Genomic DNA, 27,593 nt, shown 5'->3' with positions numbered 1-27,593 from the left:
TAAAATCAAAATATCAAACTATATTTTTTAATATAAATAGTTTATTACGAACAACATTTTCCGGGCAAATACCATCCAATTTTCTAACAATGATTAACCGTTAAGCCGTATTTACACCATTTTTTACAATAGTAAATCGTACACTATAAAGTAATTTCTTAACTACTTAAGCTGTAACAGAAACTTATACACATCAGTTCGAAAGTTTTACTAAGTTTATGATTCTTCTTATAACCAAAACTAGTGTCGACAATTGATTGAGATCACTACAATACCAATTTCACACATTTAATAATAATTTTAATTCAATAATAAACAAGAAAATATAACTTTGGCACTAGTAAAATTAAGAATTCCAATATGTCCCTCAATTTATAGAGCAATAATTAGAAATATTACGTCAGTGCGATAACGAAACTTTACCCCAAATTTAATTTAAAAAAAACACAATAAAGAAGCAAATAAATAAAGAAACAATATACATCAGTCTTGTACACCGTGATGCTAATCAAACAACCACAATAACGTGGTTGAGTCTGGTATGTATTTGAAAAAAGATTTAACAAAACGGGTACCCAGAAACTATATAGAGATTGTATATACAAAGGCTTAATAATTTAATATGGCTTCTTATACATTCACCTACATTTAGACGTCTTAAACCTACAACACAGCACAAGACTTTGCACAATAATTCCTGTCAAATTTGGCCAAATTCCTCTCTGATTTTGAGGGATTGCACACTTTGAGAGGAATTCTCCAAATCCAACACGAATTCCACTAGGTTTCTGTATTTTTTATTAAAAAAAAACTAAAAGTGAGACGGACCATATTTAGTTTTTTACATCCACAACCGTAATTTGTTTTCTATTTGGATCGCACAGCAATCCAAACAATGCCAAAACGCAGAAACCTTAATTAGTACGATGACAAAAAAACCACCGTACCGTCTGCATTAAATAATAATAAATAATTATTGATAATAATAAAAATAATAACTAAATAAATAAACACTTCCGGTTCTCAAAAAATTTATATCACTCACGAAACACCCAGATTGCTTTTATTGAGAAATTTAGTCCTCAGTTAAAGAGCAATCTGGTACCATTTGATCACATGACCTGGACACCCATTCCTGTTCGGTCCTGGCCAGCCAGGGATGGTACAGGATGTCCTCGGAGGTGATCCGTTCAGTTGGATCTCGTCGTAACAGGGAACGGATCAGGCACCGTGCTCTAGGTGACACGCAATCGGGGATGATGTAGGAACCACTAGAAATTCGCGCGAACAGGTTCACGTGACCGGCATCGTTGAAAGGATACCTGAAATAAATCAGTTTGTTAATAAATTATTGTTTTTAAAAGTAGTTTAAATATTACGTTCATTTTAATTCATTAATCATTCTTAGAAGATAACTTTAATTAATGTGGTCGACTACACCTTACCCGTTATGCTTTACGGGTTTTCTCATCGCAATTAACATAAGGCGAATAACCTAACTGGAGTTTTACGATTTCAACTAAGTTTGGTGGATTCCCATCAGGTTATAAAGAAGGAAAACCGCAGGTTATTATCAGCAAAAATAGGGTTTAACATCAAAACAACAGGAAACATATGGTAGCGTTTGAAAGATGCGGATATACAAACAAAGACGCTCCCTCACCGTTTTCAAGCAACATGTGCCCCTATATTGGTTTCACCTGTACAGGGGCTTAATTATCTTGAAGTCAAAATCGGCCCAAGGCAAAGTCATATGGGAAGTTCGTTACGCATCGTTTGGTTTTTAGGGTTGTAGGGCTAGTTAATGAGCTCCGATCAGATTTCAGTGTGTTTGAATAACATTGGAAACAAATATATTTTGGTTTGACCCCAAAAACAAGCAAGTTTTTTTTCATTGTTTAGGGAGTGAAACACAGCCTGTAGACGCACAAAACGGTCAAAGAGTTACAAAGAAATATACCAAAAATGTGTAATATAAATTAATAATTTATTTTGTGGCGGCGAGGTATGCAGCCAACCATACACTCTACTGTATCTTTGTTGTTTTGCACAGTTTTTCTATTTTTAGCAATTTTGTTTGGATTGTAAGTGATAGTTTATGGGACTAATTATGAAAGTTTAAATCAGGGCCGTATTTATGCACAGGCTACAGCTAATGTGCCCGCACCACAAATAAAAAAATATTACAGAGAATGTCCTGCAGCTTTGTGTAAATACGGTCCTGTCGGTTAGTCTTCTTTGGAAATTTCTGCACCATCAGGAAGCTCAATCATTTCAGCATATTATTTTTCCGCTCTTCTTTTATCAGTTACTCTTCCTTTGAAATTTCCGATAAATTAGCCATCTCGATCATTTCAATGTTCAACACATTCTTCTTTTATCAGTTTGTGTTCTTTTTAAATATCTGAGCAATTAGCCAGTCCAAAATCACTTCAAAATAGTTTTCCACTCTTCTTTCATCACTTACTTACCCTTGAAAATTTTAGACAGCCGATGAGCCGACTCAATTATTCTACTCTTCTTTAATCAGTTTGTGTTTTTTTGAAATTTTCTGGGCAATTAACCGGCTCAAAATCATTTCAATACATTTTTTCGCTCTTCTTTTATCAGTTACTCTTCTGTTGAAGATTTTGTGCCGTTCATCTTTTTAACACTCTTCTCTTGAACCTTTTAGACAATTTTTCTTCAGCCTCTTTCACTGCTGGATGAAGGTCTCTCCCAGGGCCCTTCACAAATTTCTCTCCTGTGCCACTCGGAACCATTTCTTTCTGCGCATCCCTTGACATAGTCCAACCATCTTTTCTGCGGACTTCCCACACTCTTTTTAAGATATCGCTTTCTCAAAAGTTTTATTTTCTATTGCAATCAAAAGAATTTTGAAGGGTGCAAAAGGCAATTTACTCCAGATTCGTTAATAATAAGTAATTCAGAAAAACTGACTTATGGCGTATTCGATTGGCAACTTTGGTGCAAAAATAATGTATCTGTACCCTTTTCTATCAAATATCCAGTAAATATCCAATCGAAAACGCTTTTGTTCACTGTTTAAAGATAAAAACCCTAATTGAGATAATATTGTTTTTTATCTGAATTAGGGGCGCCTGAACAATGAACCGAATGCAAACTCAATCACGTAGATCCAATACTCAGAGTCAAATTTAAAACAGGACTGGACTGTAATAGACTGGTTTCAGCAAGAATCATCACGTTTTGAACGGTTTATAGGAATGTGACCAGGTGTTCACTACTTGACTCCTCTTAGCAAGAGGTAATAGACGTAAATCACTTCCACAAAAGAATATACTAACAAAACATATATAGATTTGGGCGTCCACCTGTTGATTTGACGAGATGGTCAGTGTCCGATTAGAAACGGTGAAAAAAAGCAGCCCTACAAAATTCCGATAAACCCTTAAAGGGCCACACCTGCCCTCATAAAACATGTGAAGTGTCAGCCAGGGCGAGTGGTTGAAGAAACCTTCAAGTGCACCGTAATTTACGAGTTAAACGGCATCTGCCCGTCTTTTTGCACAACTTTTAGGAAAAAAAAAACAAAGTTTTTGGAGGTTGTACTGAAAGAGTGTATACGTGTTTCACCTGCCCAACATACACTGCACATCATGAGCAGTATTTTACAATAGCCTATGCGTATGCTTGGTGTAAAAATGTTAAAACAAAAAGTTGGTTGAGCAGTGTTGTTTGGAAGATATAAACCTCGTCCAATCAAGATTATTGCATGGTACGCATTAATTTGGGCTTCGACCACCTGCCCCTCATATATGACAGTAGCCGGTGGCGTAGCATGAGGGCTGCATTAAAAAGAGTTTTTTTCCCTTTTTGCTTTTTAGCTTTCTTTATCTTGGACGTTCGGCAGGTGCTCCTAAATATCTACCTGAAGGCTGTGTCCCGAGTCGTTTTTGTTTTTCTTCCATCTTCCAACCCATTTACGAGAAGCGTGAGTCAATCGGCTCGAAAAAAATCAGCCTAGACAATAACATCAATATTTTCCTTGAATTATGGCAACAGCGTCCAAATATTTACATTTTTGGGTAAACAAGTTATTTTTTTTTCAATAGGTTCCTGTTGGCGTTTTTAAGTTCAAGGCTGCTGGAGATGCTAATTGTCTGAGATGTTTGCGTCAAAACCTATGAAAGGTATTTTATTACATCAGAACCAGATAAAGATGAACGAGAAAACGATAAGCAGTTCGTAGAATCGTGTTATTGTTATATTTCGCGTATTTTTCGGAACAAAAGTGGATCATAGAAATTACAAATATTGTGTGTTTCCTGTTCTTAATGATCAAACCGTAAATTCCTTAAAAATATTTATTGTTATCGTGTCGTGTATGGATTGAATTTCAAGAAGTACTGTTATACTTGTCAAGCATAACATTACCAGATAAGCTAACTGTTCAGACTAATATTTGATACTGTACACTGTTTATACACATGTTATGGTCTAGTGTAATCCAAATGTGGGAACAACAGCCACATTATAAGAAAAAAAAAGACAAAACAACCCAAATGAACAAAAAAGAGTGGGAAAATTGCATTAAAATGATGAATGTCAATAAAGCAAAATTACCGTCCATTGAGGAGAATACAGATTTGGTTAGATGTGAGAAAAGTTGCATAATCATTGCCTTAATAAAATGACATTTTATCATTACATATCAGTTTTTTGAGATATTTTGAAAAAAGTGACTTTTTTGTTTGAATATTGGACCTAGATCAAAACTAATGACACATTTTTTAAATATGTTTTAGATTCAGTGATATATTTCTTAATTCTAGTATTGAAAAAAAAAAGTAATTTTTGTTGCCTTGTAGGACCGTATATACGATTGAATTTGAAACACGTTTATGGTAAACAGAACGAAAAATTCAACTTAATTCAATATTTATACAAGAAAAACTTACCGTCCAACTAACATAGTATACAAAATAACCCCTAACGACCACATATCAGCGCCTTTGCCGGAATATTGTCCCGCTTTGAGAATTTCAGGACTGACATAGGCCGGACACCCCCGTTTATCGTGCAACCAATCAGATTCAGGTTCTTCCAGTACCACAGCGTCTTCGAAAGATTCTAGTTTCAGTTCAGTTCTGCAAAAAAAGATTACTATCTAATCAAAGTGTACAAAAATTGGCATTCTTAAATACAACAAAAGTTATCTAAAATCCATCTGATGTAGTATTAATAAAACGTATTGACGAAACCCGACTTTAGCCCAATTATTTTCGAATATAATGAACGTATTGCGACAAATGATCTCCACACATCCTCGATTGCCTAATGTTAAATTTTTGGATCGAAATAATCGTTGAGTCGCGATTACGCAAAGTGGAATACAATACGTATATCAATCGAATAGTATGGTTTAATGAGGACTTACGAACAATGCTATATTAATATGACGTTGTGTATTGTTCTGGTTTTAGTAACAGTGCCTAAAGGGACCAACCATCCTAAAAGTTCTTATAGTTTGATGAAAGCTCAAAAACAAGGTGCGAGTAGCAATCAGTATAAATCGTGTTTACCAAACCTATAGATAACAACCATACGGAGGTGTTTTATCACTTAGCAAGTCGTACTTTTTCGGTTATTAGCAAAACCGTAACAAGAGATAAGCCCAAATTTTGCAACAATGTTTTATTTTCCCAGCAAATTGGGAAACGTTTTTATCATCTCCGGTGTCATATAAAAATGGTTACGAAAGCCTAATCACGTTTTTGGGTAGATAAACAACAATTGATTATGCCGTTGTTGCAGGAAGGTCGTTAACACGTTTTGGATGGCACGCAGTAGTCATTGTCTATGTAGGTACATGTTTCAAATTCTTTATGGTAATTTCTTTTGAACTTAAACGGGTACTGTTTTACCGGGACGAACCTTGGAAACGGGTTTAATTACGTAGAGAGAGTCCAACTGGTTGAAAAGTTGCTAATTGAAAGACTTCATCTAAAATTTTTAAACTTGTTTAGTTGACTTGTTGCAACTAGTTGGAACGTGTTAGTTAACCACAAAGGGCTCACCAAGTATTATTAGTGAGAAATGGAGAAAAATTGCGCAATGTTAGGAACGTGTGTTTTGACTTTAAGCACGTAAGCGTTGTTGACGATGATTACCAACACTTTTTAAAAATCTCCATTAGAATGTTAAACAGAGATTAATTTAGATTAGTGGTGAATAAACCTGATCGGTCTCCTCTATTGTTTACAAAATATATATGAATACCAAATTTTGTTCAAAGTTTCATATTTCAGCATTTATATATAATTGACCTCCTGAATTTCACCACACACTATACCAATCCTTTAATTAGCCAACATATTTACTGCCTAGTTAATGAAAACAATAAAATTCTATTTGAACGGCTTACATTACCGCATAAGATAAACATGGCGCAACACGGTTTTGCTGAAACCCGCTAAAATTAGGCGTAAAAATTGTTTATAATTAAATATGTACTTAAAGGTTTGTAATAAACAGTTGCCTAAACGCTATATAAACGACGAGTCACATATGGAATTACTGAGCCTAACTAATTTCGAATTCCTCCCCTGCACACCAAATCCTGAAATCAAGGCCGACAAAGTGAGGATCCGAGCGGCGGAAGTCTTCGACGGTAGCCTTGGCCGTAACGCCGACCAGACCTAGCTCCAGTCGATGACTCCGGTGGCCCCGGCTGCGATCTGGGGCACTTCCGCATATCTATGCGCGATTTTAGTCTTCGGCTACGGCCTAGTCGAGGACGCCGCTTGGTTGGCTACTTTCTTCCAACGTGGTCTATTACCAGATCAATAACAGTACAGTCACGTGACAATTTTGAGGGCTATCTACCATTCACCACACAGTTAAGGGGTTAGGCAATTATTGTCCTCTTGGTGTTGACACGCGTTTGATAAATGCTAATTGTTTCGCGTGTTCGAAAGTACGATCAGTTTAGATTAATTATTGTGCTTGTAGTTGACGTAAGATTTTCCTAATGGTCTGATCTGTATATATTGTTCAGACTGAAAAGATTTATATACATAATAGGTTTGCACAAACCGCATTTGAATATTCAATAAGATAGCAATGGTTACGATAGTCTGTCAATTTAACTTATAGAATGGTAATTTTGTCTTTGTGTGTGTTTGGTAAAGTCAATACATCTTTCATCTAAAGTCTTAAAATTTAAAATGAGCGCTGAACAACTTCTGTTTGTCTGCCACTCATTCTGTTTCTGTGATTGTTGTTGTCTTTTCATCTTTTCTTGGGTTCCTGTTAGTCTTTTGCTCTAAGGATAATTATTTTTGCAGATCAACATGACTCTTATTTGTTTGTCTGTCTTTAAGTGTCCTTCCTTATCCTTATCTTGTATTGTTCTTAGAGTCTTCATTTCGTGTGAAGTTGTCTTTGTAAGTCGTCTTCATTATCCGCCACCAATAGTGCGTCATCCGCATAGCTTACTATATTGAGTCCCCATTCTATATCCTTCTCGCTTCTTCATTTCGTCTATTATTTTATCCATTATTACATTGAATAGTAAAGGGCTGTTTCCATGCCGTATCCCTCCATTTACAGGTATGTATCCCCGTTTGGAAATATAATTTTTATTTTGTTTTCTCAAATCCACAAAGCCCTTGTATGAGGGTTTGTTGTATTCACTGACTTTTCCACTATTTGCCTGACAATGAATGTTACATCCACGGTGCTGCGATTCTTTCTAAAACCTTGTTGTTTTTCTGCTGTGTCTAATTTGTCTTTTATTATTGCGGTTAGTAGTTTCAGAGTGCTTTTCATTAATAGCCCTATAGTTCTGGGTCTTTTCTGTTGCCCTTCTTAAGTATCGACAGTACAAGGCTTTCTGTTCTTCTGAGATTCTCCCAGTTGTTATTATTAATTTCTCAAGTAATTTTAGTAACCATGTGTGTAATGTTGGTCCCTCATAGTTTAGGAACTCATTATGTATTCCATCAGCTTTTCTTTTCTTTAGTTTTTCAATTCTTGTATTTACTTCTTGTGTAATTTCCGTTCTGTTAGCGTTGTCTGCAGCACTGTTTTGTAATTTACTTCTACTCAAAACCTGGTAAAATGCGTTGAACAACAAGTTGGAAAGCTCATGGACTTCACAGTCACTTTTCTTTTTTTCATTTGGCTTCTGTCAACTTTTTCCTATTGGGGAGATTTCCGGTCTCTTATTGGCTAGTCCTGGTACATCTTTTACAGGATTACAGCTGAAAGATTTACCACCAATATCAATTCATGGTGAACTTTAAAAATTGAGAATTGTAATAAGTGTCTTCACTATTATCAATTAAATTTAAAAACACGCGTTTCTGATAAACAGAAAGTACACTTAGTTGAAAAATTAAAGAAAGTTTAACGTGTGCATGAAACATGCAATTAGTTAAATTACACGGTGAAATGTTACCTCTTCAGTTAGAAGAAAGTGCAATTTTTTGAAAATCTTTGTTAAGAAAGTGGAATAGTTATAAAACGCTTATAAGATTGTGTTTAGTCAACGTTAAACAGAGACAATACTGTAAGAATCTTTTGCTTGACCTCTTTTAACGTTGTGTGAAGAAATTTCTGATTCGCCAAGAGGTCAAGCGAGGTCGTATTAATAACGGAAACGTTGCCGAAATCGCGTTGTATAAATATTTCTTGGGTTTGATGGATGTTTCTTTGAAATAGCAATACAAATTTCAGTCTTATTATGACACTACTAACTGGTTCGTTGACTCAAGTAATTGATAAAAACATATAGGAAGTGGTCATCTCAGAAAACAAAGGAAGTCAACACAAACAAAGAACGCACTCTAAACGTTCAGGAAGTATTTTAATTACTCACGCAACAATAATATTGTGGAAGGCCGTTTACAGATTTGTATTCCAACTTTGTCTCCTACAGTTTAGGTATTCAGAGTTGTGAAAGTATTAGGCCTTATGCTGCATAATTCAACTAACAAGTAGTAAAAATACGATCTGGACAGGAAGTACTATTGTTGTCATTGTCATCAATCTGTATCTAATCAGTACCTATAATCTTCATGGTAAGTCCACATATAGTGTTGAGATTGCTGAGTGTAGACTTTTACTTTAGATTGAATACTGAAATTCATCAAAACATACAAAATTGCAATCATTGTTTTGTGGTCCCATTTGCATTTTTATCGTTTCAGTCATTATAATCCTTCATCGAATATAATGAAACAGGTTCTGTACATGGGAAATTTGTCAGTGTGGTAGACAAGAACCATCATTAATATCTCCAGTTTTCGTAAACTGCATATTATTTACATTCAATTAGTGAGTCACAGGGATGACTTGAAAATACAAATTTTCGTGATACTAACACACACACACCTTTAACACAAACTGGGAAACAAGTTTCGGTTCACATTCCGATGAAATAATACCTCGCAGGTACTAAAGTCAATATTGACAAGGCAAACGTTGAGAAACCGTATCGAACTTCGAGAGTATTATAAATAAATGGAGCAATAACAACTTTATGCAATATGTATCCAGGAGCTTAGGTGTCGGAAAATATCTGGTTAGCATTTCACTAGTGATTACGGCAACAAAACTGTCAGGGCTCACAAATTGCAGGTTGAAACAATTCGGAACGTGGTTATTACGGGCCAATATTATTATTTGTTTCGAGCGAACCGGGCACTTGTAGCAACACTCGAGAGGGATTTGCCAATCTCAAGTAGGTGCCAGATTTTAATGATATTTTCAATGGCCGTATTTAAGAATTCCGTTTTGAAACACGACCATTATGTTTGTTAAAGGTACACGACGTAAACGCTTTGCAATACCAAATTGGCTTGTTTCAGATAATATGGTGGCAATATTTCTTCCCCTCGTTTACATTTGAAATTCAGAAAAAGTAGAGTGTTACACATAACGCAAAATGAATAAATTAACATTTAAAATACAGTGATTTGACGAGAAACTGCTTACACTAAAAATCTATTGTCTTCAACCCTCATTAGGGCTAAACATTCTGCACTGATCTTTCCATGCCATACAGGGTGGTCCAGTTTTAAATGTCAATAATTCACCAATCCATAGCCAATTAAAAAATAAGTTGACATGCATTATGTAATTTTCCTGAAAAATGATTTAATTTCATTGTTTACGATGAAAAAGAAATTATCTCTTATCAAATTCTGATTTGAAACTTCTTTTATGATATAATTCAATTATTACTTTCAAAGACCCAAAACTAACCCAACCCAACTTAAAAATTGTCTTGGAAACAGAAAATTCACTTAAGAAGCTTAAAAAATTTAATTTTAGTTAGTATTCATAGTTTCCAGACAAACTGAAAGAATTTAGTTTTGAAAATTGACTGAGAAAAGATAAAAATTGATTTCAGAAGCTTAAAAATTGTGTTTGTAACCAGTTTTCATGCAAATTGAGAGACTTTAATATTGAAAATTGATTTGTACTTGTAGACATAAAAAACTACTTTTTCTAGAATTTTTTACTACAAATTCTTACATTTCAACCTTAAAAATTGCCTTGAACACCAAAAAGTGACTATGAACTAATGAAAAGTAATATCAGAAGCTTAAAATTTGCATTTGAAGTAAGTTTTAATTTTTAAGACAAATTTCAATATTTTAGTTTTGAAAATAGTCTTAGATAGAGAACATTGACATTATTTTCATGAAAATTGTCTTGAAAACTAACTTTTCTTGCTTTTTACTTTGCTTTCAATTTTCTCAGAATTCTGGACTATTTTTAGTGTTTCAAAACTGCTTTCAGCTTGGAAAATCGAGTTTCAAGACTATCTTTACCCAGTTATTGACACAGCAAACTTAAAAACAATTTTCACATTCTTCATTCTCTTAAAATGGCATTCCAAGCTTTGTCACTATTAAATTGACTTCTAGACACCTCAGTGCTAAACATTTTTTGACTTATCAGGTCTAAAAGCCAGTTTGTACGCTCTCCATAGTCTTGAAAATGTTATTTCAAGCTTCTTCAGTATTAAATTGACTTCTACACTCATCATAGGTGCAATAAATTGTAGCATCTCTAAGAAATTCAGACTGTTTTTAGTGCTTTTAAAGACGGAAAAATCGAGTTTAAGACTATTTCCAAAAGTCAAGTTTCTTCAGTAATAAAAGTAAACAATTTTGGTATCAAATGCTACGATATTAGTCTTGAGAACTAATATTTGGAAATGAAATAGTCCGAAAATTTAATTTACTTCTAGACTTGTTCCAATCCCGAAAATTGAGTTGTACACCAATTGAAGTCCTGAAAGTAGACTTTTAGACTCTCTTAGTCCTAGTAAAGTCAGTTCTAGCTTTAAAAGTCAACTTTTAGATTATCTTTAGAAGTAAAAAATGAGTTTCATGCACAATACAATCTTTGTCTTGATTTCCGGACTGTTTTTAGTTCTTGAAATCCAGTTTCAGACACTCGACCAGGATATAAGACTATTCCTAGTAGTAAATAGCAAGTTTTTAGACTATTCGGTACAAATTTGGACTCACACAAGTCTTGAATGTTCAGTTTTACACTATAAAACAATTTTTTAAATTGAAATTTGAAGGACTGTAGGTTCCTTAGGAAACGTTTTTCAGAAAAATTACATAATGCAAGTCAACTTATTTTTTGATTGGCTATCGAATGGTGAATTATTGACACTTAAAACTGGACCACCCTGTATAAACACGACCGAATGTAAAAAAGAGGAATCAAATGACTGGTTTCTTGATCTTTTGTCGAGGGGTATCATGTGACCTGGTCGCGTGGCAGATGTTTTGAACACTTGGCCAAACCCGGGTAAAAAAAAACCCATGGAAAAAACGAAGACCCAGCCAACCTCGAAGGCGGATCGGATGAAAAAAGGTCTCTTCTCGCATTTAGGTACAGGGATAATAAAAGAAGGTGGCAGATGCGGACTAAAGCCCGGTATAATTGCGTGTGTGGGAGATTCAGGTATAGCAAAGGCAGGAAATTTATTTGTTTTTCCTAAATTTGGTGGTTTTTAATACGCTATTTGTCCAAGTGATATTTCTGCCAACCACACCAAAAAGTGTAAAAAGCGGAAACGTGTAGGTTTTTTATTCAGGTAAACTGAAAGCAGATGTATAAACACAAAGCGTACTCGTTTTTGTTCGTCATCCTTTTAGTAGTAGAAGTAATTACAGGAGAGATTTCAAAATTATAACTGTGAATTCCGATTAACAGTATGCAACAAGCAGGCTTGGCCAACAGTTCGTTTGTTTAAAAAAAAATGGTTGCACCATATCGTTTTTGAATAATCGTCATTGACGCAAGACTTGTAAAGAACTTTCTTCGGCTTGGACGATGACCCAGCCTGATGGTGATAGGTGATAGCACTATCTAGATCGCGTTCTACGCGAAATCTTCATGCCAATCAAGTTCATCACACCACAAGTTCGAAACTAAGCTTTCCGGGAATCGTAGTTAGAAACCCGATACGGAAATTCAATCCATGGCACACACTCACACGAGTTCCTGTTTTGGACAAAACAGCAAAAGCACAGTAACCTGATCCGTTTTGTTTACACAGAAATTCATACGGACCTGGTGTACGTTTTTACGAAGAAAAAACAAAATAACTGGAATAAATCGAGCGAAGACCGTGACCGTGAGTCGGTTTCGCAATGGCGTGATTCTTGGGGACCGATTAATTTTTAGACGACTGGTTTTTGGGATTCAGGAAGTGTTTTTTGGTCATTTTCATTGTCCTCACGATTTTGTGTGCCTTTTTTTTGGGATCTGCTGTTGGATAATCATTGAGATTGAATTTGGTGTCCAGTTGCCACGGTTTGATGACTGCTAATGTGCAAAGTCACAACAGATGGCAATAATATTTGGTAATTACATTTTTTTGTCCTTACCACTATAACTGAGAATATATTGAATTTGAAAGCAATTCAAATTTCTGGAGAAACTATAGAATTGAAGAAACCATTGATTTGAGTAATTTTACATTTATTTCAATTGCTCTTACAAAACTCACTATGAAAGTCATGTGGTTTGTACTAGTGTTATGATAAAAATTGGACTCATTATTTTAGATTTTAATTAGATTAAGGGTATTTCATAAGGAATTAATTGCACCATTTTATTTGTACATTTGCTTTGAATTTAGACCAAAAAAAATAAAAAATACGTTTTGTGTTTATTTTTTGTTAACTGCAGAAATAATAGCAAATAGCGGTTATCATTTAATTAATGGCTCAAAATAACCTCCGTTAACTTCCATACAATAATACAAGCGACTTTGGAAGAGTTCGCGAACATTTGTGAGGACTTGCGGTGTCAGTTGTCGGCATTCATGTATTATTCTCTGCCTAAGGTCTGCAATATTGGCCGACTGTGTTGCATAGAATTTAGATTTTAAATGCCCCCATAGAAAAAAGTCCAACGGAGTGAGGTCGGGTGATCTCGCAGGTCATTCCAGGGGACCACGTCTACCAATCCATCTTCCAGGAAATCGATTGTTCAGATATTCTCGAACGGGTGAGTGAATAGTGAATAGTGTGGAGGTGCACCGGCTTGTTGGAAAATTAGTTGATTTTCAAATAAATTTTCATCATTTTCTAGTAGCTCTGCTATGGTTGGATCAACAGTGGTGTCAAGAAGCTCAAGATAAGTAGCGCCATTCAAATTACCGTCAATAAAAAACGGACCAACGATGTGGTCTCCTAAAATACCTGCCCAAACATTAAGTTTTTCTGGATATTGGGTATGGGTTTCCCTAAACCAATGTGGATTCGTGTCTGACCAATACCTACAGTTATGCCTGTTCACTTCTCCATTCAAAAAAAACATACACTCATCACTGAAGCAAATATTGTACAACAAGTTCACGTTGTTTGTCAGATTAGTAGACATAATTTCACAAAATTATAGTCTTCTATCATAGTCATCTTCGTTTAATTTCTGAACCAATTTTACCTTGTATGGATGAAAATTTGTTTTTTTAAAATTCTCTATACACTGCTTGTCGAAACACCCGATGCATGGGAAATTTGATTTAAAGACTGATTATTATCCATTGCAACGTGTCCCAAAACAGCAACTTCAATTGGTTCATTGATAATTTGTCTTTCAGGTTGATGTTTTTTGTTTGTCACTGAATCAGTTTCCATGAATTTTTGCATCAACTTTAAGACTGATGACCAATTAATTTATAGTGGGGGTGGCTATGGCGGCAAAGGGGCTGATGGCAGAAATTCAAATCCTACGTAAAAAGATGTCCCCCTTGCAATCTTTGTTGACGTGTCTTAGCATTTTTTAACAGAGAAATTATTTTGGAAGGTATTCAGGGTGGCTACTTTTCATTGAAAAACCCTGTACACAAAGTCTACATGTGTAAGATTTACGTAAATCTCAGCTCAGTCAGCTTGCTGCTTTTTTTGTCGAATCACAAATTAGTAACAGTGTTGAGACTCACGCCTAACTCACTACCTAACTAAACACCAGAATCGAAAAATCATGAGAATATTAGATAATCCCAAAAATTGCGTCCACTTCCGCTGTTTTTGATTTTCCACACACCGAAATGGCAGCACAAAAACGTGCAAAATTTCAGCAACGATTATCATTATTATTAATTCTCGACTAATCGATTAATTGAATAAAACCGCAATCGGCGAACGCGGACTGGTTTTCGTGAAAGTGATAGGTGAACGTCGCTAGAGCGTTGAGATTCGCGTAGACAAAAATGGGCACGGTGCAATGAACGATGGCGGAAAGAAAGTGCAAAAAAATGCATTTGCAGAATATTGCGGAAAAGTGGAGAAATTGTAAGGTAAATGATTGCTCGTGGCATTACGCCGTAATGAGGGAACTGTTATCTAACAGTAGAATAGTTTAGAAATCTCAGTGACGGGCAAAAAACCTCTTACGCTATCGTCCTACGGCTTTATTGAGTCAACGAGGATAACGACCTCGCTTGATATACATATTATTACCAGAATAAACATTCAAACTGCATCTAGCTTTCCCTATTACTTTGAATCATTAGTGTCAGAGTTACCACGTTTTGTTTCTCCTACAGGAGATTAAATATTGACAGTGACAATTGGGTGAAACAGAGTTACTTGGTGAAATTGGCGGCTGGAGGACATTTAACAGATTTAGAGAGTGTTGAGGAAATAAACATGCACAAAACAATTTCAATGTGTTTCAGGCCTACGCCAATGAACAAACAGAAACACACAAAAAGCACCTTATTCTCGCAATCGAGTGCAAAATATAGAATAATTTGACCGATATTTCAAGTAAAATTATGCATCGGCCTTCCGTAATAGTGCAACGAACGCGTGTTATTCCGTCTTTCTCCATCATGTAACAACATTCAACCTGGCTGCTGCAATAATAATAGACTAAACTCGATATTCCTCCTTACATAACTTGCATCGATTATAAACCTGTCTAAATCGACAGGTTAAACTACCCTTGCACCTGCGTTAATTTTTCTGCCCTCATAATTTCGAAATACACACATCACAGACCTGCCGGGCAGTTAATTTGGATTTCAAAATAAGGATTTATTAATAAACATGAAATGCCGACTGTGCAACTTGTTTCTGTCAGTGTTCTGTTAGATTAGTGTGGCCAATTACTCAATTCAACGGTTTATTGCATTGGCATTCCTCGGCTCAATTTCGCAAAAACTCCCTAGTTTTAAAACTTGGTAAACATGGAGATTTCTTAAGAGAACTATATTTACAGAAAATTTACAGATCACGAATCCTTCTTTCAACCCCTGTATATACGGAATGATATGCGTGATTCACTGATCAAACTATATTGTAGGTAATAATCAAACGGTAAAATCCGTTAATATAGCATAAACTAAAAAGTCCTCGATGGAAACTACTTTAGTACCATTTTGCTTTCAATGCTTGGCAAAACCTCATCAGCTTCTTCACTCTTTTTTTTAATCAGAAAATCTTTTCAAAGCAATCTATTCGCTCTTCTGCTCAGAATCACATTTTTTTGCGGTCTTTGAGATGTTTTTTTGATCGATGCACTTGACTTCAACTGAAACCGTTTCGAATCGATGCTCAACTATTAAATCGAGAATGTTAAGTAACGGACAAAGTTCGAAACAATCACGGTCCAACTTGAGACCTTCCCATCACAGGTTTGTCTCCTTGAGCCGATTAGAACCGTTTTATTAAAATTGCTAATAGTTTGCCGTCTATGACACCATTCTGCACCTTTAAATAAAGCACATTACATTATTTTTAAAGCTTGATCGATGCATGTAAGTATCAAGCATTGCTCAAAGGACTGTTTGTTTTCAATGTGCACCAGGTTGATATATTGCTTTTCGTCGTTTTGATGTTAGAAATAGTTAAAAGTACGTTTAATTAATCTTAATTTTAAGTAGGGCACGCAGGTGTGGTGTGTATTACACGTCTTTATTGCATTTTTTGATTGAAATATGTATTTGCGCCGATTGTGTTGGGTAATCGAGGTTACTTTTACCTTTGGGTGCTCTTGAGTAACTGTTACAGGTGCCAACGTTAACTAGACTGCGTAAGTTGAGCACTTCTAGAGCAGTATCATCCGTTTATGACAAAAAAACAACCGCCACGTAACCTTAAAACGAACGTAGGCTCTTAATAAAAAAAAAACAAGGCCAAGAGTAAAACAAAATGCAACTTTAGTACGCAAGTGGGTTAAGGTTCCGGCAAGGTTCTATACGAAAGCAATTACTCATTCACGTGCTCGTGCATTTTTAGATGGAGACAGTGTAACGCGGGTCCTGTTGGTAAGAGCGAGAAAAAGACGTGGTTCATCCGAGTGTGGTTCCGAAAGGAAGCTAATTTCGGTACGGTATTGGCGATTTTTTTCGTCTGGGAACGATTTGTTTCAATGGAGCTGACTTTGTCCCAAATGGACAAGGAGACAACCAATTTACGTCCTTTAACGATACATTTTCCTAAACCTGAAATCGAAACCAAGAACCCAGATAATTAAAATATTACATTGTTAATAAATTTGCAATCAACTGTTTAGTAAATAACGAGGTAAACTGTTGTAAAATCGACAAGAGAATTTTCAACAAATTGCACGTTCACTTGCAATAGCGTAAATTAACGCATTGCAGTCTCGGTTTTTCGGTGAGGAAAGAGAGATAACCCATCACAAGTTGTTGTACAATCGGATTTGTTTTATAATTTTATAGTAAATCATAGGCGTCCTAAAGGGTCACAATTTTTTGTGTGACAGATGTCAACTAGCCTCTACAGTGTTACAAGCTCAGAATTGGATTATCAAAATCACTTAACAGCTCTTTCACAGCTGGAAGACTTTAAGCCTTTTAGGAGCCACTTGGTTAATATTCTTGGTACGCATTACAAATGCCAACTTAGCCTCACCAGGAACATAAGTTGCTTTGGTTCTTGGCCAGGATCATTCTGATGTAATCCTATTCTTTAGACCTTTACTGGCTTAGCCCTCTTGAAGATTTTCTTCCTCTTCTTTTTGATCTCAGACTGGAGTAGGTTTGGTTTTATCTTCTAGGACTCCTCCTATTCTGTTTGAACTAAAAGTTTGTTGTATGACCAGTTGATCTATAATTCTTTTTTTATTAGTCAGTTTCATACAACTGGGGCTAGTCAAATCTCTAAGAAAATGAAAACGAAAACAGATCAAAGACAAAATTTAGAGCATGTTCTATTTGAATTTCCTTTTCTGTTCTGGCATAAAAAAGGTTGGACAATTTGCGTTGTAAGAATCGTTTGTTTGAACATGTTTTATGACAAATAAGTACGTGCTCACACATCACATCACGAAAATTGCCGTTACGCAGTTACGGGCTGTGCCATATTAATAGATTTACCAGATCGAGGTGGGACGATGAGGTAATCCTTTTCGAAATGAGACATGCTTCAGTCAGATATGCTCGTGTATGAGATCAGTCAGTTGCCCAATTTCGTTTTTTTGATGGCTGCTTCCTAATCGCATGACGAAACTTAAGTGACTTGACAAAGGAATTTGATTTCAGAAGAGGCAAACATGTTTGTGCTGTTTAACCAAATCCTTTTCCAGCTTTTCCCACGATTGATAATATGTTGTTTATAACCACTAACTGATAATATTAAAGGAATTTCGAAATTACAGCCGGTTTTTAGTGGGGTATTTTCCTGACTTCTGCCTAAAAAAAATTCTGGTGATACTGTTTTACCGCGTACTTTGTGTACATTTCGAAATATCACGTGCCTTTCAAATAAACAACCATATCAATTTGTGAAAGAGAATCCGTATCAGGAGAGTTGTCCTTGTCGCACTAATGCCCGACCTATACGATGCTTGTTCTCATTAACTGGGCGAGTTTGCTCAACGTCACGACTCATTGCACCGAAAAAGTTGATTAATGTAATATGACCGAGTAAGGATTTTGTAATTGTTTAATTATAGGAATCAGTGTGGAAGTTTTCGATTTGATAAATATTTTTCGAATGACTACAAAAGTTCATTCACGATCCTGAATGGAGATGCTAAAAATATAGTTAATACATGGCAAGGTATTACGCACATCCAGTTTACGATCAGGTATTTTTAATCATTTTTATGTATAACACACACACGGGCCACTATAGAAATAGCTAAGGTGTAAGTGTCGAAATACGTTGTTGTTGCATCAAAAGTGTTGCACAAATTGTTTAAATCTCCGCGTTGTTTTGGGCCGTTGCACAAACTCTGTTGCCTTTAGGCAACCGAACCCAGATGAATACATTTTAAGGCGAATGTGATTGCTTATCGACATTTTGACAAATTGTCGTGTACCATATTGCTGTAATCTCTACATGTGTAAATTTCAGTAGATATAAGAGCGAAGAGTGTGAATGTTAATCTCCCCTAGTAAAGAGTAGCACTTCCGGGAATATTTTCCTAATTACTCACTCATCCAGATTGAGTCTCTCTGTTAATGATAAGCATTCCAGGTGATTTATTACGGTACCGGTCCGGTTCGTCATTACGTTAATGGACGCGGTTAAGATGTCTGAATGGTCACATTACAAAGTGATAATGGTTAAACGATAAACGATGACGCTACACAAAATCGTTTCTTTTATACTTGCACAGTGAAGGATTCAAGTTTCTCACTAAGTCATTGTTGATGGGGTGCCAGGTGAATTCAAGAAGTCGGGTAAATGATCCATGAATTTGAAGAAGAAGTTCTTTTCAGCGTTGTAAATAAATAATTGCAGAGAAGCTTTTATTAATTGAATTCGTGTAATTTTTACAAGACCAGGGTAAACAAAAACTCATTTGACGTCAACAATGAAGAAAAATAATATAATTTGGCTAATTAGAATAAAGTTTCGTAACCAGTACAAAGATCAAAGGGTGGTAAGTGGAGGTCAACAAAATGAAGCAAGAAGAGGGCGCGGTTTTTGAAAAGTACACAAGAGACCCCCTTTTTAATAAAACGAAAGGGATTGGGCAATGGCATTCGTGTGTTTCTCATGTAGGTCCCATTGATTTTCTCGATTGCGCTCTCGCGGTTAAAAGGTCAGCACTTTATTATTATTAATTTAGCATTTCGATTTTGTTGCACTATTTCATCTTGAGTAATTGTACGTGTCAGTTGTGGCAACGCGAAAGGGTAAGCGGCCGTGATTGTTGTCAAAACATTCACCCATATAAGAACAGAAGCAATTTTCCTACCTAAACAATCGTCGTTTAAAAGATTGATGTTCGTGCAATTCAAACAAAGATAACTTCTATTGTAATCAAAGAAAAATCCGACGTTAGTTACACCATATGCAGGTTATTTTGTAAACCGCGACAACACAATCCTCTTAAAGGTTACAAAAATCCATCTAAAACTTGCGTTGCCAGCAATTACTAAACTGGAGATTTAGCAAGTCGCTACTGTGGGTTGCACGTAGTGAAATATCGATTTAGGCAATGATTAATGTGTGTTATAGAATGTCGTAACTTTACAAAAGGATATCGACAATTAATTACAGAGTGTGTGGCAAAATTTGCATCAATAACAAAACCAATCTGGTTTGCGTTTATCCTTCGATTTAGCCGGGAATCCTTTTCAGATCAGTTTCGACACAATTGACTTTCATTCTTGATAGACAATTTGATTTCCGCCATGTGACGAAACTTATAGTCAATTATCCCTTTCAAGCTACTGCCCAAGGTTGTGTTAAGGTATTACCTAAAATGATACCGATAGCATTGGGTTTCATGTTCATTGTACCACGTATGTCCCGTTTTTCTATTGCGTAAAGTGTTAGTTAACGCCATCAACAATGATATTTCAGATTTAAGATCAAATTAAAAGGCAATCTATTTTTTTCACTAAAAGCTATTAACTAGCGTTTAGTAATAAGGATTCAAGCCTCATCAGCATAAGATATCAAGCAATGTTAATTAAGTACCTATCTACTTCTTTGTATTTTTTTCTATCTGTTTCGCATTTAACTTTTGTACACCTTAAACTGTTTATTATAAACTTACTACTAGAGGCTATTCGGTGTTTCAAGATATTATTATTCCAACTGTCATTTCTCCCTTTGTTTACATTGATTTTGGTTAAGAATTTAGCACTGGTTTCATAAATATGAAGTCACAGTATTATTTATACTTAGGTTAGGAACGGGTTGCCCGATTTTAGTTCAACTGGCGCTTCGATCTTAACTTGAAACACCAATAGAGTACTCTTTTTGTGTGAGAATGAATTATCTTTGCCGGATGTTGCATTCGAAATAACAATATCACAGCCTTAAATCGTACTGATTTTTAGTGCTTATGACAAAAACCGGCCGGAAACTTTCAGTCCGATTTGAGGTGTACAACAAAGAGGATGTGTTCGTTTCCGTTGCCAATTTTACATTCTGCCCATAATCTGTGCAGCTGCTTTTGTATTTCGACCATTTCCGGTGTTAAGGGCCTTAATCTACCAAATCGACAATGTATGTGAGTGCGAAAAAAGTCTAATTTTTGCCACTTTTTAAAAAGAAAATGATTTATACTTACTGCTCAGGATTTGCGAAGACAAACTTCCTCAGCTTCAGGTCCCTAAGTACGATGCCGTTTTCGTGGCACAGTTGCACCGTTTCGGCGATTTGTTTAAAAAGTCTGCGCGCTTCGCTCTCGCGCAGTCGTTTCCGTTGTCTTACGTACGTGTGCAAATCTCCGTGCGCATTTGGAAAAACTAGATACAGATAACGTTGTCCCACTACAACCTCGTGCAGTGATTGGATGAGCGGATGCGCGTCCATTCGATAATGCGCCGATATTAACGAATGATTGTCTCTGGACACCACCTAAAAATAAAAAAAAAACATTTTAGAAGTTAATTCAACAAAAATTATTCGTTTCCGTATTTTAGTGTAACACATAAGTTCATCAGTTCAAACAGCCACCAAATTCTAAAATATTTAGCTTTGCTTGTGCAAATGTCATATCAAATAGTTTGGACATTGGGAAGGTCCAGCCAAATGGTAGATTCCAATTCACGATTACTCCTTTCAAGTTAATCTTTCCAAGGAATTCATCATTACCTTAGAAAGTCACATTGTTCTGCATATAGAGTCTGCAGAAACGCAAACTTAATTCTTCTCTGTCAGAAACTTGATTATGTTTAGGTACCCAGAAAAAAGCTTTTGCTTTCAATGCTTTATCATGGTACATCATCTAGTAGTCTCTTGCTTTGCAGGCCGTCTGTTCTGAACAGCATTCTGTTGATTGTTTATTACGTTTAGTAATAAATTTTTATTCTTTCAGATTCACGACGATCACCACCCGACGTATCCAGCACCTGTGAACCACCATATGTCAACTGTAAGTATCAAAACGATTCCCTTCCCATTACTTCAACACATGTAAAGGAATGGAAAGGGTGATACTGAATAGAGAGTCCATCACAATCAAATTGAAGGATTTTTTAGGAAGTAATTCACTAACAGAAACTGGCTCATCTTAAACATAGGATCAGTGATCCTTGACATAGAAATCCATTATTACAAATTGATATTTGTATTTAAAACTAAATTGCCCAACAGCGTTCAAATGTGATGTAACGGCCCGCAATTGTCAAGGTAACAGCCCGTTTTTACAGAGCTAAATACAAAAGAATTATTTGTTAAACAGTTACCGTAATTGGTGGGTAGGTACGGGGCAACGTAAGGTTGTAATTACGTACTTTATTAACTTAAAATGCCAATGAAATGTGCTGCTATAATTTTATTCAGTGTAGGAGCTTTGCATAGGTGTCGCTACGCGCCAAGCAAATAACTTAAAAAATAGTTCGATTACCCAAGTTTTGTTCACCAAATAGTTTTGCCTGTTCAAACTCAACACAATCGCTCTGTATATATTAATTCACCTTAAATGGCACATTCAATAATAAATGATTACTACAACCAAAGCTAAAAGACCAATCCTTTTTAGTTTCGAAACAGATCTTTCACAAACAGGTTGCAAAAAAGCGATCATACAACAGCGATTTCTTAATGACCAACTCAGCGATTGTTTTATATACCTACATATGTAACTTTTTGTTTATTTGTTTCCACATAGTATTGCTTGATGGTTGCCCCTGTTAACCTTATCAAAACTTTTAACACTCTTCTAGTCAAAAGTCAAAGTGAAAGACTGTGCTCTCAATAGAAAATCAGTAGCAGAAAAGAAAGAAGTACCTATTACCTCACTGGTAGAGAGTGTAAGATCATCAACAGAAATCAGTGAGGAAATAACTTTAGAGTTCTTCCACAGTTTCATCTTGGGGATATTACCCAACACAACCTTCAAGTTTCCACAATTTACTGGGTTGGACTTGCTTGAGCTGGAAAAGTCACATCAGGAATGTGGAATAAAACTGAATCAATCATGAACATAGAAATACACTTGTGCGTTTAGTATTGGAATTTTGGAATATTCAATAAAGTACCTCCATATTATTTGATTAGCTCCGATAACGGCCATTCAAATCAAATAAGTAGATCGCGGTCGAACAGGTTTCGTCATCCGAAAATTGCATCAGACAATCCTTTGCCTTCGCACCACACCTACCTGTCTCTGTATGTTTAGTTTAGAAATGAAAACAGAGAAAAAATTGTTGCCAATCATTCAGATCCGTTTTTGGTATAGGTCGTGGGCAACGATCATGGACCTTATTACAATAAAATTGCTTTGGAGCCGAAAATAAATGGTGGTTCACCTTTGATCGTCGTTTGGAAAAAAGTACGAAATTGCCGGTTTCAGGGCTGTTCAATATGTGTGTATATGCGTAACCTTGATATTTTTAGATCCAGCAAATAAATATGGCCAGCCAAAAAAACTGTATATTTTGCAATCGCCGTACATTAAAGTTAATCTTAACCTTGAACAAAGGTTTCAATATTTGCCATAAATAAATTACAATATTTGAAATTACAGTAGGGCAGTAACCAGTTTCAGGGGACAGAACAAGAGAAGGAAAACTGGAATGGCTAGACAGCATCCACTTTCACACCCTCCACTCTATCATAGAGGGTAAAATAATAGAAAAATGGAAATGCGGAACTGGTCCTGGTAACACAAGCTATTTGATAATGTGGGAAAGTACAATGTTGAAACGTTGTGAAACCTTATCCAAAAACCCTGAAGCTGTTTAGGGTAATGCGGAAATGACGTCATCGCCTGATGATTATCATGAAAACGTGAACCTATGACAATAATAACCTTGAGTAATTCTATAAATCTGCGTAAATTTGAATAAATCATCAACGGAAAGTTGCTGATTGGCAACATACCACAATATTTATGCTTACATCACGTGATTTTGGTAACAAAACAACTCACCTTACAAACTAACTCCTGCTTGGTTTTCACATCCACACATCGAAATAACGAACTACCGATAACTTGTTCGAACAATTGATACTTGTCGGCCACAAGGGCGTTTTCCACGATATCCGTATCACAGTTTTGATCACTTATCACAGTTTTTGATGGGGTCGCTTTCCCACCCCCGCTCAAACTCACCAACGGCCTCCGCATATTATCACAATTACTGATCCGGATCTTTTGGATCACCGTGTCCGCCAACACCACGTCCCTACCGGACGTATCCAGGCTCAGTCCATCGTTTCCGGTTAGTTTTTCGATGTCCTGAATTGTGCCGACCGAGTTTGCTGTTATTGTGGCATCTTGTACATTCGACATTTTTTTCCGTTTGGAATGTCGGTAAAGATTGAATTGAGTCGTGGTGGTGGTGTTTGTAATTGTAGCTGGACAGGGAGTTGCCTAGTTGGTGAGTCTGAAATTCAAAAAATGCCTTTCTTAACTGATTATCATTTTAATATTAAGTAATCATCATCTGTTGTAAACCAGAACTGCCTCCTGAAACCAGAAAACTCAAAACAAAGCTTCTTAAACCCTACTCATTTCTGAGACTGATGGAAGACCAAACAAATTTTTTTCTCATGATTTATGCCAAGAGTTACGCGAATAATACCTATTACTATGAAAAACTCACAATCTTATAACCATTTTTTATACAAAACTACTTACCCTAAAAGAAAATAATATTAAAACTGTAAGTTTTGCCTTGGCAATTCTGAACTCCATTGCAGTTAGTAAAGACTAGAAATAAAGATTTTTTGTTGCCAGTACCACTGGATTGAGGGGGAAGTTAATTACTGGGGTAAATAACCATAAACTTAATAAGATAACACAAAAAACTGGACAGAAAGACCCTAAACAACAATAAAATTGAAACCAAGAAACCATAAACATTTCTGAACAATGACAGAATGACACTAAATTGACATTTTGACAGCTGACTTTAGACGTATTTTGAAGTCAGTGGTTTACTACATAGAGGGTTCACAGTGGCAATATAATTTTAACACACTTTGATAAAAAAGGATGGCCTATGTTACTACAGCTTAAAACTCAGAAAATTATAATTATTACTATAGTATTTGCAATACTTATACATTAAAGTATTTTTAATTGTTATTGTGTCTGTGGCACCTTTTAGAACTCAAATAATTACTATAAAAATGTGATAAAACCATCTGAGGAAACATCCATTAAAAAAAGAGAGAAATTGGAAAAGGTAAAGACAGAGCAGCAAAGGAACAAGGAGCTTACCACAAGTGCCACCACCTTAATGATCAAGAAAAACACTTGTGTGTGTCTAAATAATATAAATTAAAATTAAAACAAAGAACAATAATATTCACTAATATTCCCTCAGACCCCCAGAGGTTCAAATTTCTAATAATGCCATTTATCTTTTTTTTTTGTGGTTAGAATTGTTTGTTGTTTGTGGATGAGAACTTATTTGAATGACACACACACAGTGGGTAGTTTGTGATTGGTCAAAAAAGCAGTTTAGGGCCTACTGATTTTTTTGACCAATCACAAATTAGGAATATAGCCTAACCAATAACCATAGCCAATTTGATTTTTCTATTAATATTAGTTAATAAAAATTTACTAAGAAAATGACAATTTGGGGCTGTTAATTAATGGACTTAACGCTAATAAAAGATATGAGGGCATGATAAAACAACCAACTGAAGAGGATTTAATATTATTATTCATGTAGGATGTTTTGTTATTTATTTTGGATGTCCGGTCTCCTAACATGGTTATGTAAATAACGTTTAAAAAACTGAGGTTATGTCACTATTTTGGGCCCTTTAAAGGTGATCTAAAAACTAAGATTAACAGGGTCAATTACGAGGAGATCGCCTTGAAACTATCGAACACCCAAAAAAAAACCTTGGACGAAGCGTTATTGCGACATGCATTTGTTATTGTAAAGGTCAAAAAGAACCCATTATTTAGTAGTGACATTGCGTACTCACTAAACACGTACTCACCTTGAATTTTATTCGGCCTGGACGATGCGAAACTGAATTAATCCAAAAATAATTGATAATTACACTGATCACAGTATCACACTCCCCCCGGCCGGGTGTCCGAAACCGTCACCGTGGATGCCTGTCAATGCGAAACAAATGAACAACAAAGCACAGCCATGGATAGATCGATGTTAGGAAGCGAACGAACGTGCGCACTCTACCGATCGCATGGCCCGTCTGATCGTAGTAGTAACCGTAGCCGAACCAACCGTAGTAGTCTCTGAGTCTCTGGTAGTAAGTTGACGTTTGAGTTGACGCTTCCCATTAAAAAACGCTGAAATCGTGCGCCAGGTTGCCACATTTAGCCACTATTATCGAATTTTATTGATTTTTTCTTTCAGCAGCGAAACTTGCACATATACAGAGCGGCGTAATGCCAATATGTTTAGTTTTGTATGCTGTAAAAGACTTCTTGAAGAATAGTTTTAAATACTGATTGGTAGCATTGTTGCCGCATTTAGTGTCTTACAATTGTGCTTGTAATAGAATTAAAGCAAAAACCAAGCATCTATATAATTGTTTAAAATATGTATATGAAACTTTTTGAAATATCTCTAAAACTGTGTGGAGAATTACATTTTGAGGCCGCGCTTCCGATTACACGCTCTATAAAGCGAGTAGAGTGTTTTAGAGACGTCACAATGACGTATAACTGTCAAATTAAGGCCATCAATCTACCGACACATTCACTGTATAATAAACATGATTATTCCACTCTAAACCTCGATTTGAATTCAAAATCGTGTTTTTTGCGGTAGGTCAATAATTTCTTTAGCGCGGTGAGTGAACCTTGGTGAAAGCAAAATATGAAAATCTCACGGCGCCGCCACTCTCCCAGTGTACTCTCTGCCAAGCAATTTTTTTCTATCGGTTCTGCACATTGCAAAATTGGAACGACTTAGAAATTTACCGGTTTACATTTTTGTTGTGTGTGTATATAACTGCTCTTTTGTTCGCCTACTGAACAATTTAACCAGTCTAGAAAAGCAGTAAATTTGCTTATAAATCGGATTGCAAAATGTCCCTCTATCTGTATGTTCGATGTTAATGAGATTTGTACGTGGGTGCGTGTTATGTTGCCACTGCAAATCTTGATATTACGCCATGTGAATCATAAAAAATAGAGTACAGAGTGGTGCCATCTGGCAAAATAAATGCAAACCACGACTAGCGTCATCTGTTGGACATAAGTCGTACTAGTTTTAACCACACGGATTGCGCAATAAAATTCTGAGGCAACGTTTGAAAATATTGCAAAAATTCGTACATTTTGTAATATACACTTATTTTGGATTTGCACACGTCTCCATCCTCATTTAGTGAATGATATCGACGTGGGATGCGTTTATCGGTTAGGAAATTATTTTAAACGAAATTATTGTATTTCTCAATTTCATTACTAATCTCTGTGACGACTCCGCGTGGAATTTATTTGCACATAATGAAAACTTTTTTCCTTTTTAACTGTGTATTAATTTATATTTGTTTCCCCTAAACAAATTTGGTTAATAGGCAAAGATAACAATATAAGAAAAATCTAAAATGTAAAAAATTCTTTAACTATTAATCAATAACAAATTAACGACAAAATCCGATAAATCCGGCATTACATAATGTTTACGACTGTAGGAGACCAAGATAAAAACCGACAAATATTTGTCCTTTGTTTATTTCTATAATTGCATTTTTTTAATTATT

General features: G+C 35.7%; 1 protein-coding gene and 1 long non-coding RNA gene across 5 annotated transcripts; one reads left to right on the top strand and one right to left on the bottom strand.

Moving 5' to 3' along the window:
• Window positions 1–21: 21 nt before the first annotated feature.
• On the bottom strand, window positions 22–26,122 carry trbl (tribbles pseudokinase 2). Of its 3 annotated transcripts, none has more exons than XM_081986264.1 (5): window positions 25,854–26,118; window positions 23,821–24,277; window positions 21,013–21,302; window positions 4,923–5,111; window positions 22–1,322 (listed from the first exon to the last, which is right to left on the bottom strand). In XM_081986264.1, the coding sequence occupies exons 2-5, from the start codon at window positions 24,181–24,183 to the stop codon at window positions 1,076–1,078; spliced, it is 1,089 nt and encodes a 362-aa protein (XP_081842390.1). In that variant the 5' UTR covers window positions 24,184–24,277; window positions 25,854–26,118; the 3' UTR covers window positions 22–1,075. The 3 variants fall into 3 exon arrangements, with proteins under 3 accessions (XP_081842390.1, XP_081842391.1, XP_081842393.1); XM_081986265.1 differs by lacking the exon at window positions 25,854–26,118 and adding an exon at window positions 24,532–24,747; XM_081986267.1 differs by lacking the exon at window positions 4,923–5,111 and having other exon boundaries at window positions 25,854–26,122.
• Window positions 9,414–9,937, top strand: LOC145733451 (uncharacterized). Of its 2 annotated transcripts, none has more exons than XR_014179214.1 (3): window positions 9,414–9,550; window positions 9,607–9,709; window positions 9,792–9,937. It is a non-coding gene; the product is annotated as an uncharacterized LOC145733451 (long non-coding RNA). The 2 variants fall into 2 exon arrangements; XR_014179213.1 differs by having other exon boundaries at window positions 9,607–9,780; window positions 9,837–9,937.
• Window positions 26,123–27,593: the final 1,471 nt, after the last annotated feature.

This window comes from Ips typographus, linkage group LG9 (assembly GCF_016097725.1).
Source record: "Ips typographus isolate SLU linkage group LG9, UJ_Ityp_2.0, whole genome shotgun sequence".
Taxonomy (NCBI): Eukaryota; Metazoa; Arthropoda; class Insecta; order Coleoptera; family Curculionidae; genus Ips; species Ips typographus.
This window is presented reverse-complemented; position numbering and strand designations above follow the sequence as displayed.